The sequence below is a fragment of the Vidua chalybeata genome, chromosome 7 (assembly GCF_026979565.1).
Source record: "Vidua chalybeata isolate OUT-0048 chromosome 7, bVidCha1 merged haplotype, whole genome shotgun sequence".
Classification (NCBI taxonomy): Eukaryota; Metazoa; Chordata; class Aves; order Passeriformes; family Viduidae; genus Vidua; species Vidua chalybeata.
The window spans coordinates 31,124,077-31,137,060 of record NC_071536.1 but is presented as its reverse complement, the minus strand read 5'-3'; the positions used below and the strand labels follow the sequence as shown (position 1 = coordinate 31,137,060).

At 37.4% G+C, this 12,984-nt stretch overlaps 1 protein-coding gene across 2 annotated transcripts in view; it reads left to right on the top strand.

Moving 5' to 3' along the window:
- DPP10 (dipeptidyl peptidase like 10) overlaps positions 1-12,984 on the top strand; it is a 440,873-nt gene that overhangs the window by 421,735 nt on the left and 6,154 nt on the right. For both annotated transcript variants that reach the window (XM_053947934.1, XM_053947933.1), the window contains exons 18-22: positions 1,083-1,181; positions 1,290-1,359; positions 7,731-7,925; positions 9,156-9,210; positions 12,763-12,862. In XM_053947934.1, the coding sequence (XP_053803909.1) occupies positions 1,083-1,181; positions 1,290-1,359; positions 7,731-7,925; positions 9,156-9,210; positions 12,763-12,862 (519 nt within the window). The remainder of the gene's footprint in view (positions 1-1,082; positions 1,182-1,289; positions 1,360-7,730; positions 7,926-9,155; positions 9,211-12,762; positions 12,863-12,984) is intronic.

Genomic DNA, 12,984 nt, shown 5'->3' with positions numbered 1-12,984 from the left:
TTTTTTTTTTTAATGCCATTGTTTGTGTTTGCAAAGCCCAGTGCCACAGCACACCCCAGGACAGGGAGTTTTATCCAGCTCAGTAAAGGGTAGCTATTGCTCAAATAAATGTGTTTTAGACTTCTGTGGAGCTCCTCAATTCTGTGAAGGCAGGCTTTTGCTCTTTATTACCTGCATCTAAAGTACTATGGAGTGTGAATTACTGAAATGGAGATTTATGTGCAGCACCTTAGAGTAAAATAAAGCAAGTCAGGATAGAGGGACGTTGTTTGTTGTAACAACACAAAGCCAAATAATAAGAGAGATAATTTACCATTAGTGTTTCAGTGCAAGATTAGATTATCCTCTTCAATTCATAAAGGAATGATTAAGGATTATTTCAATTATTGCATCCTCAGACTATAATTATACCATTTTGGTTGACTGCCCAGAAGAAGCATTCTCCTCAGATTATCTGTTTTGGCCCTAAGTGAAGAGTTTATTATTTAATTTAAAAAATCTAAATTTTGGAAGCAAGATGGGTAATTTGAGTTAAAAAAAAAAAAAAAAAAGAACAAATTAGCCTTTCTTTTACGTGTAAAGGGGTTGCTTCAAATTACTCTGCAGCTTTAAACCAAGCTGATGTCTTGCTCTTGGCTGAAGTGCAGAAGACAAATAAGGACATGCAGTGACCACATTTAGCTGTGCTGGCTAAATATTGCCTTGGAATAGGTAATACTGGGGAAAAGGATGCCTGCATGAGGCCTGGGATATTGCCCATCAGAGCAGCCTTGTGCTGCTACAGCTACTCTTAGGGTTTGTCAGAGATGCTGATGTTCATGTTGGTCATCAGAAATTTCCTTGGTGGTGCTTAATGAAAACAAAGCCCTCCAAAGCCAAAAGATCGAAATGGCTGTGTATCTTTTTGAATTGAAAAGTAGTTGCATTATAAAGAAAGTATTTACAGAAGGAATTCATTTACAAGTTTAATTGCAAGATCATTGCACATTTGTCCTTTTTGTTAATTTTTTTTGAATCTTGATGTATCTCTGCTGTGATGATTCTCCATGCCTTTCAACATGATTTTTCTTCCTCTTTTCTAGAGTTTTATATTTTGGAAAATAACCCTGTGCTGAAGGAAGTTGTTTTTAAGAAAAAGAATTACAAGACTGAAATCAAAATGCTTCACATTGAGGATTACGGTAAATCTGGCAAAATGTTATTTTAGCAAGCCAAAAGCTTTCTTTCAATGTTACTGTTTTTTATCTGTGTAACTACCAGCCTTTAATGTTTTGCTCTTTTCTTAAAAGAATTCCCTTTACAGTTGTCACTGCCAAAAGATTTCACGGATCGAAACCAGTATGCCCTTCTATTAATAATGTAAGTATCCATTTGGAATCCCTCAAAATAATAAAAAAGTGCTTCACAGAAAAGATTTAAATCTGAAATTAGGGGTTTTTTTTTTTGTTTGTTTTTTTGCCTTTTGTAGGAAAAAATATCTCATGGATTTGAGTTGAGAAATCAAAAGGCTTGTTCTTGGGAAGATTTTGTGACAAGTGCTGTCTGGTAGAAATGCCTGGGTTTTTTTGTGCTAGTCAAACCTGACTGTGCTTTGCTGTGCTTTCATGTTTGGGAGGGACTGATGTTTCTGATGGTGTAGCTTTGAGTAGTCCTGTGGTGTTTCCTGGACTCTTACTGATCCTGCCCACAGAGCATCTCACTCAGAGTATGTGCTTCTTTTTATACCTGAGAGAAATGAGTAGAGCTTCCAGGGGGGGCTCAATTGAGATGTATGAAGCAAAACTGCTTTTAGGAACACCAGGATGAAATAAAAGTTACTTTTGATCATCAGTGGCTGAAGACATGATAGGCATATCCAAAGTCTGTGGATTTTTGTAGAAATGCTGCATGGGAGGAGGATGGTATTCCCTGGAAACCTGTGCTGTTCCTTTTTAAAAGGAGATGGGGTGTGTGTTTCTTGCAGGGAGAGTCAGCCTTTAAGTTGTGTGTAGGCTTCAAGCCCACCTGGGAAAAGTGGTGATGGCCAGTTCAGGGCATCACTCATGTCTCCACCTGAACTCAGCATGGGTGGAGAGTTTTTCTAGACCTACAGAGCTTCTTCCAGTCCCAGCTGGAAAGAATTGATGTGAATTTCAGTAACAGACATGTAGGAGTGTGCTGCTAAATTGATGAAAATTCCATGTTTCTGAGCTGTGTCACCTGGAGCAGATCTGCCTCAGTGACAGCACAGATCCTCATTGTTGGATGTGAGGTGTTTACAGACCTGAGCTGCTGAATGATCCCCAATTCCTCTGCTCAGATCAGATAATAGGACAGAAAGGCACAAACCTGCTTATTTCTAAGCCCAGTTTGTGTTTTAAAACTCAGAATATTCAGTTGTAATTATCTGTAGTTGTGGAAGCTCTCTGCTTTAATTGGCTCACAAACATATTTTTCTTCTCTTGTGGAGAAACAAGACACATGGATTTTATTTCATCTTTGCAGCATTTCCCGGCATGATCATGGAGGCATGATTATATTTTAAGCAGCTCTTACACAAGTGCCAAAGGCAAACTGACCCTGTGAGTTGACCCCAGCAGCACTGCTGGGACTTGCAAACTCTTGTGCTTATTCCTGTTTCTGAAAGCAGGGAAACACAAAGGTGTCAGCAGTGCAACACTTCCCTTTTCAAGTATCCTAGTAAATACATAAACTCTCATATACAGCTGTGGGAAAATATGGGGTTATAAACTCGTGTAGAACCTACAGAAGACAGAAAGGAAAGATCAGAAACCTGAGAAGTCCAAGGCCAGAAATCACAGGAAAAGAAAATTAAAAAAAAAAAAAAGCTAAAGAAAATACTATTTTGAATTGTTTTTCAATATCAAGAGTTGATAGAAGTGAGAACAGTATTGAGTCAGGGTCTGAATTTAAACTTACCAAAGTTGTTGGTACCCAGTGAGCAAATAATGTGGCCAAGTCATGATGTATGGTTATGTTTTAGAATTGTTTTTGGGTTTTTTATGATAGGCATGTGGGATAAAAAGGAAAGTGATCAACTTATGAATACAAATTGCTGTATCTACATTTATAGTATGGAGACTTTGGTTCTTTTAGGTCAGATTCTTTGCAATACTGAATTCTCAACATTAACTTTAGCAAGGGTTATTTTTTAAAAAACCCTATACACTAGTGAAAGTATGAAACTGAAAATTTTAAATCTGTCCTGGCTCATGTACTATAGCATGTTTTGTGTCCTCCTTTTCCCTAGAAGAAAAAGATGTTACATTAAGCTGTATTTCTTCAGCAGCTTTTTACAGACTTAAAGCTAAGGTTGCCAGCAATCCTTTTTTCTATTAAAGAGGTCCCCAAATGAAATATAAAACTGCAAACTGTCACTGAAGTTATGGGAGGTTCCCTTGTGGGATGATTATTTGAGCCTAATAAATTCTGCCTAGCTCTTGAGAAAGAACTGTTGGATATCTGTGGGTGTACAGGGGGTAATTTCTTGACCCACACAGCTCCAAATTGACATCCTATGGTTTATTTAATGATCAGAAGTACTACTTTCCAAAAAAAAAAAAAAAAAAAAAGAGAAAAGTATTCAGGTCCAAGGAGAACATGGAACATGTAGCTTTTGTAGGGAACATTGATTAGTTGTGTAGATGATTAGGTGATATCATTTCCCAGATACTTGACTTTTCTGAGTCCCAGAGTGGTACTGTTGGGACTGATGGAGAAACACCCTGTTCCTACTGCCAGCAGTGTTAGATGAGAATTGGGGGCTGATAACAAATGCTGTCTTTTGCACTGTTCAGCTGCCTCTGCTTTCTTCCATTCTCAGCCATGATATGATTATCATTATATTCCAGCTATTGAGAGGAAAAACCTTTGAAAATGAGTGCTTATCAATGTCCTTGGTAAGAATGTTGGTTTAATTGCATGTCCATTTTTTTGGAAAGGAGATTCCATAAAACATCTTGATCCAGGAAACATGCACTTAGAAATATAAATCCAGAAGATACAAGAACAGAAAGCTGGAGTATTAGCAGAGAAGTGGGGTTTGCTTTCCCATCTCAGTAGCACTGCACTTCGAAGAGGGAAAAGAGGAGGAGGAAGGAAGGAAGGCAGGTGATGAGTGATTTTATTATAGGGGTGATGTTTGGTGTTATTTGGGTTTTTCTCACATCGCTGAAATCTAGAAGCCATGTCAAAGGTGCGTGACTATGAAAAGGCTTCTCTATTCATGCAGGGGTGTCTGCAGGTAAATTTGAAATTCCAGCACATTGCCCCCAGATGCCTGAGTGTTAAGGCTGAATCCTGGAAGGAAGCTTGTACCAGAGGAATCTGGTCCTGGTGTGAAACCTGGGTGTGAACTGAGTACAGTTCCACATAGACATCCTTAAGCTCAGCTTAAGGACCAGGACCTGATTATTTTGTAACCATTAACATAAAGATTACATGAACATTCATCCATTAGTAGCTGCAAAGCAAGCTGCAATACTCAAATAGTAGGTCATCATATTGCTGTGTTAAAATTGATGGCCATCTGGATGGCTGGGCTGTCTAACAGATCTCATGTAAAAACCAGTTATGTTGGCTGGCACTCTTTTTCTTTCCAGAACTGTGATGAGTATCTCATAAAATGTTAAATAGATTAAAACACTTTCCTTTCTTCCATTTGTTCTCCTAAACCACTGATAACGTTTCGCACTCAGTTTCCTTCTGATGTAATACACACAGTGTAGCTGTACATTAGAGAGCTGCGCGGTAATTGCCTGAAAAAGTGATTACCATCTCTTTTCTATATAATTAAGATCAAAGTTTAAATTTCAAATCCTTGATTTCCTCATTATGGTTCACCTTACTCATTAAAAAAAGTTGGAAGATACTCTTCTTGGTAACACACAGGAAATGATTAAGTAAAGACTCTGGCATTTAATCTGGGTAATAAAATTAGAGCTGATAATCATTCTTTATTTTGCTTTGATCATAATTAGCCTCATTCTTTCAAATGTGTAGATAATGTATCTTAAATATCAGTATCTATTATTTAATGCTATTTAAAGTTGTCCAATATATAAGTTGATATTGTAAAACTGAATCAGTGGAAAGCTTGTCCTGGTATTTGAGGGGGAAAAAGCCCAACTATTCTTCAAAGTAGCCATGAATTTTCTCTGAGAGGCTTCTGTTGTGTATTTGTTTACTTGTTGTCTTATTTTTTGGTCATAAGCAGGGGTTGGTTTACCTGGTTTCGAACTGATGAACGTTTTAGCCTTGCACAAACAGTCAAATCTCTTTATGTCCCCAGTGAATGCACTCTCAGGACTGATAGCAAGATGAGGCAGTAGGGTTGGAAAGTGAATCTCTTGTGCATCTTTGAGAACAAGCCATTAAAAGACTATAAGAAATATAGACATGCATAATGCAAATACTGGGAAATATATGTCTGCTGTCTCTTTGTGGAGGACAGAAGCACACCTCAGATACTCAATACCATTTTATAGTGGCAACTGAAGAGTAAAGAGACCTTTTGGTGCTAATAGGAGTTCTGAAATGTACCGCAATGGAAATAATTTTAAATGCTTATCACAGACTATTTATATGGACATTCTTGAAATAAACTAGCCACTGGAAAAATTGCTTCCTAAAGCAATACATCAAACAACCCATCTGGGTTGTCCAGCAGGGCTGGACCACGTGTAGTGTTTAAGCTCTGAGCCCAAAAGTAGCCCAGCTATGACCTCCAAAAGGAGCTTAAGAAACCAACACTGTCAATTCTCACCCACTGAGAAACTTGCTGAGGTTCTGTTTGTTGTTCCTTTTTTATTGGAGGAATTCACTAAGGGTATCACCTTTGATTTAAAACACTTTTTGGTTTTAAGCACTTTCTGGCGTAGAGAAGTGTTTATAACTGTAATGGTTCTTCTCCTATTCTTAAGTGTCTAGAAATATAACATATCTATATCCACCAGATGTATGTATAACCTAGATATAGAACACATATAAATCAAATGTGATCACTGTGTTAGTTTTGTTCTCATATTTAAAGGGAGAAAAGCAGGCTGACTCACAATATTTTCACTGTGGAATGTGCTAATCTGTTGGAAAGTTATCTAGTCAAACATGGATATTTCTGCTCTATTATTGTGGAAAGTTGGAAGAACTTACAAATAATTGTAACTAGTCTGAGGCTCCTATTATTGGAAGTAATGATAAATACTTTGTGAAAACATCTGTGTCAATGTGTAGTGCTTCTGAAAACCTTGATCTGTGCAATGAGCAGAAATGGGAGGTATTGTTCTGCTCCTTATTGCAAATAATAATGATTATATAGTTCCTGAATTGTGTGTTTTCTGCAGAGCTCACTTGACAGTATTTCCAGACTCATTGCTTCACAATGTTAGTAATTAGTGTAATCACAAGTGAATTGGTTAAGCACACCAAAAAAAATGCCCTTCTTTTCTTTTTATAAAGCCAAGTATAAACCTGATGTGCAAGATAATGGTAAATCAAGCATAACACATTGTGACTGAGTAATCCTGATTTCAGTACTTGATATAGCAACTGAATAAATAGGTCTGACTGAATTTGAGAACACACACGTTCATCATATGCTTGCTAATTAACTGAGTGATTACCTTGAAGATGGTCTGTGTTGTCCACAGCCAAAGCCAGATACTGAATCAGCACATTATTGTATTTATAAGACAGTACTTATTGGAGGATATTTTATCTCTCTTTCCTCCCCAGGGTTTACATAAGTCTATTTGGCAAAATAATAATTTCTGTCTTCATCTTTCTTTCACCTTAGACAGCATATTCCCACAGACCATCCAATTTAATTTCCATACACCAGGACAGACACTTCTACGTTTTAATTTGCATTCCACTGGCAGATGCAGCCTGCATAGAACTATTTTGCATTTTGTACAACTTCATTGTAGCCTGTTCTTTTATTCTGTGTTTATCTTAGGGGAAAATAATGACAAACTTCCCTTTTAAAACTGACATTTTATTTTCTTTGTAAGGAAAATAGTGTATTTGGCTTCAATGGAAAATCTTATTGTTCTTCTAGAAACTGCATTCTCCCATTCTATTTCACCTTTTGTGCTGTAAACCACCTTTTTTTTTTTTTTTTTTTGGTCATAAAACAGACTTATCACTCCTGCCTGCACCCATTTCTTCCTATGAATTTTGATGGAGAAAATAGAATTTTCTCCAGTGTATGCTTTAGTCTTCTTTGTACACTATTTCAAAAAATCTATTCAAGGATACAATAATGCAATTATTTTTGTTTTCTCAGGTGACATCTTTCTTAATAGTATTATATATCCTACAAACTGGTAATCAGGGTGCTGAATGAATTTACCTCATTGTGTGTTCAGGGAGACTTTACAAATTCTGCATGAGCCTTCCCAGAACTGAGCTAGCCATTAGTGATTACATTTGGGGTTTTTTCCTTCACTTTATTCTAAGCAGCACTACCTGCTTTAATTTTCTGTGTCCTTCAGCAAAGTGTATTCAGGCATTGGCAGCACCGCAGCACAATGGTTAGAAAGTTAAAGAAATTGTTTTGCTGCAGGGCTTGCAGCCCTAATGGGATGGTATTGATGGAAGTGACAGTAGCTCAGCAGGGTTGCATAACCAACTGAACTCTGCCACGTGGGTTAAGTAAAATATCAGAGCTCGGCACAGTGCATCACATTGTCAATAGCCTTCGTTTGTGTCTGGTGTGTTGGTATTTGCAGTGATGAAGCTCCAGGCAGCCAGTTGGTTACAGATAAGTTTCACATTGACTGGGACTCAGTGCTTGTCAACTCTGATAATGTCATCGTAGCTCGATTTGATGGCAGAGGGAGTGGATTTCAAGGCCTCAAGATCCTACAGGAGGTCCATCGATGCTTAGGATCAGTGGAAGTGAAGGACCAAATAGCAGCTGTAGAGTACGTATGTGCAAACTCTTCTTGTCTTTCACCCTGCCTCCACCTGGATGAATGAGCATTTGGACTAAAACTGCCCAGAATGTTTTCTCTGCATTGTTAATGTTTGGTTTCTAATGCAGTTGCAAATTTTGAAAATGTAATCCTTCCAATACAAACAGCAAGTAAGAACTCAAAGGTGTTTTTGGGGTTTTCTTTGAGTTGTTTCTCTTTGATAAATTCATATTTGTCTACATTCTGTAGGTAAATTTCTTGCTGTCTACATTAACATGTAAATGATTTGTGTTTTAATATTTTCAATCTATACCATAGGATACTGCTCTTATTTACACCACTAGAACTTCATTTGCTTTGTGCAATTACTCCAGAGCTCTGTGGTGGAAATGAGAGCATTTTGGCAAATGCCTGATATTTCTCATTTGCACTATCATTCTTAGACTGATATGATTCTACCAGCTGCAGAAAAGAGTAATTTCTGTCTGTGGAGTAGTCATGTATAGCTTTGACAGCACTCCTTACTAAGGCTGCATGTGTCAAAATGGCTCATACCAAGGTCTGGATGGATTTTTTCGGGAGTTTCCCAGGGAAAGACAAATTTTAAGCCAGATATCTTTTCTTATTTTGAAAGGGGTCTATGCTTGAACCATTCCATGAATAAGCAGCTGTGTCTGATATTTCCCCTCAGGTTATTCTGTCTTTTCTGTATAAAATTCACCATAGATGATTAGTGGCCTTGATGAGAGAATTAATTATTTGTATAATTATCTAGATTCAAGAAGTTCCATTCATCTTACCTTCCTTTAGCTGGTGTTGGGCACCTGGTCAAAACCAGTCATTTAAGCTCTAGTCAGTGGAAAATCCTGACATTTCTGAGGGATGACTCTCCCCAGACTGAGAGAAGTTTCCAACATGTGTAGGAATGCTAAAGGATATCTCTCTTCTCTCCATTAACTGAAAAGCAGATGTAAATGGATAATTTAGAAAAGATGCTTAAATTCAGATCTCTAAATTAGGTGAGATGGGCCAAACAACATTTGCCTTAAGAAAAAGAAGTTAGGAAACAAATCACATTTCCCAGTGCAGTACTACTTGTATGGATGTAGTATCTTCTTCTACCTGATCTCCATGCAATTCCTTAATGCACAAATAATGTTCTTTACATACTATATTCAAAAAGTAAAATCCACCATTTTACTTTGACAAGATTAAAAAAGAAACTTTTTTTCCTTTCAGATCACTTCTGAAACAGCCCTTCATTGATCCTAAGAGACTGGGTATATTTGGAAAGGTAATGTGCAAAAATAGCAGGCTGTATCATCATGATTCTTTAAGAAAGTGCTGTCAGTTAATAAAAAAAATACATTTATATATTTCCCTAAGATAATTTCAGTAATTAAAACAGAGGGGAAAAGCCATCCATAGTTTACTGTCTGTTCTGTACAGTATTTTTTTCTCAGAACAGGTATTTAAGTCAATAAAATCAGTTTTATGATACAACACTATTTACATTTCAGAATCTGAAGGAGAAAGCATTTGTTAAAAATTCTGCTTTCTGCTTTCTGTAGAAATTTTTAATAGGGACTTGGGTTTTGTGAAAGCTTGTTTGTTACAGTTTTATATTTGGGCTGTAGTTAAATTGACAATGTTGTCCTATAAAATACAGGGTTTATATCTGAATGTTTTACTGACCCTTGAGCTTAGCTGAGCACCTACCCTGTGGTACTGTCAGCAAGTTCCTTGTTGCACCAGTGAGAAATCTTGCCTTTGCTATTTTATCAGCTGCATGTCATTGCCCCTAGCATGAGATACAACAAGGCAGAGACTCAACTTTTAGTAGCAAATTAAACAGCATTTTACTGATGTCTGTTAAAAAGCAGCAATTAGAAACATCACACAACTGCTGCTGCATCTATGAACTGGCATGTGCAACCTTTTTAATTTGTTAAATTGTTTTTTTTTTTTATTAAAAATGAAGCTGTTTTTTGCCTTTGAGCTCAAAGCAGTAACAAACCCTGATCAAGTACTCCCCAGTCATCACTTTTAAGAGCAGCATGTGCTTCTCCATGAAGTGCCTTAGTTCTCACTCTGCTGCTCAGTTGCTGCACAGCCTCAGGCAAGTCATTTAACCTGCCTGTCTCAGCCTGTCTGGATGCAGGATGAGGAGATTGACATTTACCTCCTGCATGGTAGCATTTTGAGGACTGGCTGATATTTGTGACTGTTATTAACATTTCACATGAACATGACCTTCCTCAAAGATCTGAGCTCCTGCTGCACTCCTTGAGCTAAGAAAGAAGCTCTCACTGCAAGAATTTCACTTGGGTCAAAACCGGTATTTGGGTTGTAAGGGAGCAGCCAGAGATTTTCCAGCTGAGGATGTACAAGCAGGGCCAATTTCATCTGCCAGGTGATCGTGGCACACACTTCTGTTCAGGTTTTAATGCTTGTTACTAATGTATATGAAAATACACAGGCATAGGCGCATCAACGTTTCTCCATATCCTCTTCCTCTTTCAATCATTTGATTGAAAATACTGTTTGTGGAATGAAATCTCTGAGGATCCGGAATTGCTTGGTTTTGCCTGTAGAAATTCTTTTCATTGCTACTTGAAAATTCCCACTTGTTTTCTGCCAGAGATTCATCAGTATCTTTTTTCCTAAGAGTGATGTGATGAGACAGTTACTGAAAAGCATGCCTGTAACCATGGCTTTACATATCTGCCAAGGCCTATCCCCAATTTTCTTTTCTTTCACAAAATGTTATTGATTGCCATGTTCCTGCATTTATTTTCTGAAAGCAGTGTTGAGGAATGAAGAATGGGAAATTCGATAAGCTTTCAACACTGCTTTGAATTCAGGGAAATTTCCGTTTTCCATGCTAACCTTTCAGAGCTGTTTTTTTATTATCAAAAGAAAAAAAACCCATAAAATTTAAAAGTTAGTTTTATAATTAACAATAAAAAATATATTTAACAGCTTCTTAAAGTTAATTGTATTTTTCCTCCACTCTGCTTGTTTTAAAGTCGATTAAAAATCTTCTTTAAAACTCATTTCTTTTATATCACATACAAGAATGTGATTGGGAAAGAAGGATTTTTTTCTTTCTATGCATTAAATTTGCTGTACTGTTGCTTGGATATTCTCAGCTCAGTCAGAGAGAAAGAGAAAGGTTTTCTAACCAGGCGAGAGTCTGGGAAGCAGTTGGGAAAGAATGTAAACAATTCTCTAATCTATCTTGTTATTCACATTGTTTAGAAGTAAAATTCTTGTCACAATTGATGATGTCAGTGAGGCACAAGAGCAGCAAGACTGTCCAGAAGGGCACAGTGGGGAAAATTGCCAGGCAATCTGCCAATGCTCCCTTGCTTATCTCTGTGAGGGGTGCAAGCCTAAATGATGCCTGATCCAAGGGATTTCTGAGCTGTTAGACAGCTAAGTGTGGTTCCATGGAGTTTGTGGTTTTATTCATGGAAGTGAAAAGAGACTTTAAAAATGAGTTGCAATTCTACAGCCAATGTCTTTCTAGAAAATGTGGCAATTAGGCTGCAACCCCAGAAACCCAGCAGATGAGTGAGGCAGCACATGTTCTTGCATCAGGGCATATGGAATAGCAATGTCACTGTGAAATGCTTCTAAGAATTTATAAATAACTCACACTGTAATGTTTTTGTCCTGGAAAGCCTGGCTGGAAGGAAGGACACAGGCACAAAAGGACGAAACTCTCAGGAGAATTAAAGAAGCTCTTAATGAAAACATGGAATAAATAATAAATAACCTGGCAATACCTATCCTTGGATTAAAATTGTGCTCTGGAGCTACTGGGCAAGACACAAACAGAATATTAAACAAAAGTAAAAGCAGAGAAAACCCAGAGGCAGAGGAAAGTTGCTATTCTCTTAAACTCTTTGAATTATACAAATTACAGATGCCCACTCAGAAATTCTGTCTTAGGTGAAATCTACTCCTGCTCATGAACAGATCTTGATGGCTCTTAGCCTCCTTGGCTGAAATCTGTATGGGAAAGGAACAACTCAGTTCCCCACGCATTTCCTTTGAAAATGCAGCTCCTATTTGGTATTTTTTTCAGTATGTCCATCCCTTAATATGGATTGATTGCAAAGAACAAGAAACCTCTTTGCCTATATTTCTTAAATAAGGTTAAAGGGTTTTCAAATATTACCATTCTTTCACAGAAATCATCTGTTCAATAAATATTTAGACGTGAAGAACAGGAGTAGGCAGCATTTGTAAAAGTCCATGAGAAAACTATAAGCACTTGGTGCATAATCTTTTTTTGGATCATCTGGTGTTTTGCATTATATTTTCCCTGTCATGGGATAATTTCATCTTCCTGAAGTGTGTTGTGCCAAACACAAAACAACAACAACAAGAGACAGCTGAAGAAATACCAATTTTTCAGTACCAATGAAGGGAAAACAGGTGGCAAGTAGAAAAATTTGAGGAGCCTGTAATACACAAGTAAATCATTGATTCCAGGTGCCACATTCAGAATTTCATTTTCTGTGAGTCTAGAATGATTACAGGTATACAGAAATGGATTGCCAGTGTCATTTCAAGGAAGTCTGTGGTTTCAAGTTAAAGCTTTCACAAAGGTTTCGTGACTCTCTGGTATCAGCTCTTCCAGGGGAGATGTGTTAGACTTCAAAGATGGTGAAGAAATGTTCAATACTCATTAACTGCATAGATTAAAAGTCATGACCAGGTCAATGAGATCTTTATGCACCCTTAAACTATAAAAATGATACCACTGGATTAGCACAGTGGCCTTTAGCTTTATTCTTGCTAGAATGAAATAAATCGACCAAAATTTCATTGTTAGGGATACGGTGGCTACATAACATCGATGATCCTGAAATCCAGCGAGCGGCTCTTCAAGTGTGGAGCTGTGGTGGCACCAATCACAGATATGAAGTTATATGGTGAGTACTCCTTGCCCTAAACCTGTGTAATAGTTTATTCAAAACAACTACTATTCATGGAGCTCCTATTTATTTTAACTAAGGACAGATAACATAACAATGTTAGTGAGATTTCAACTCAC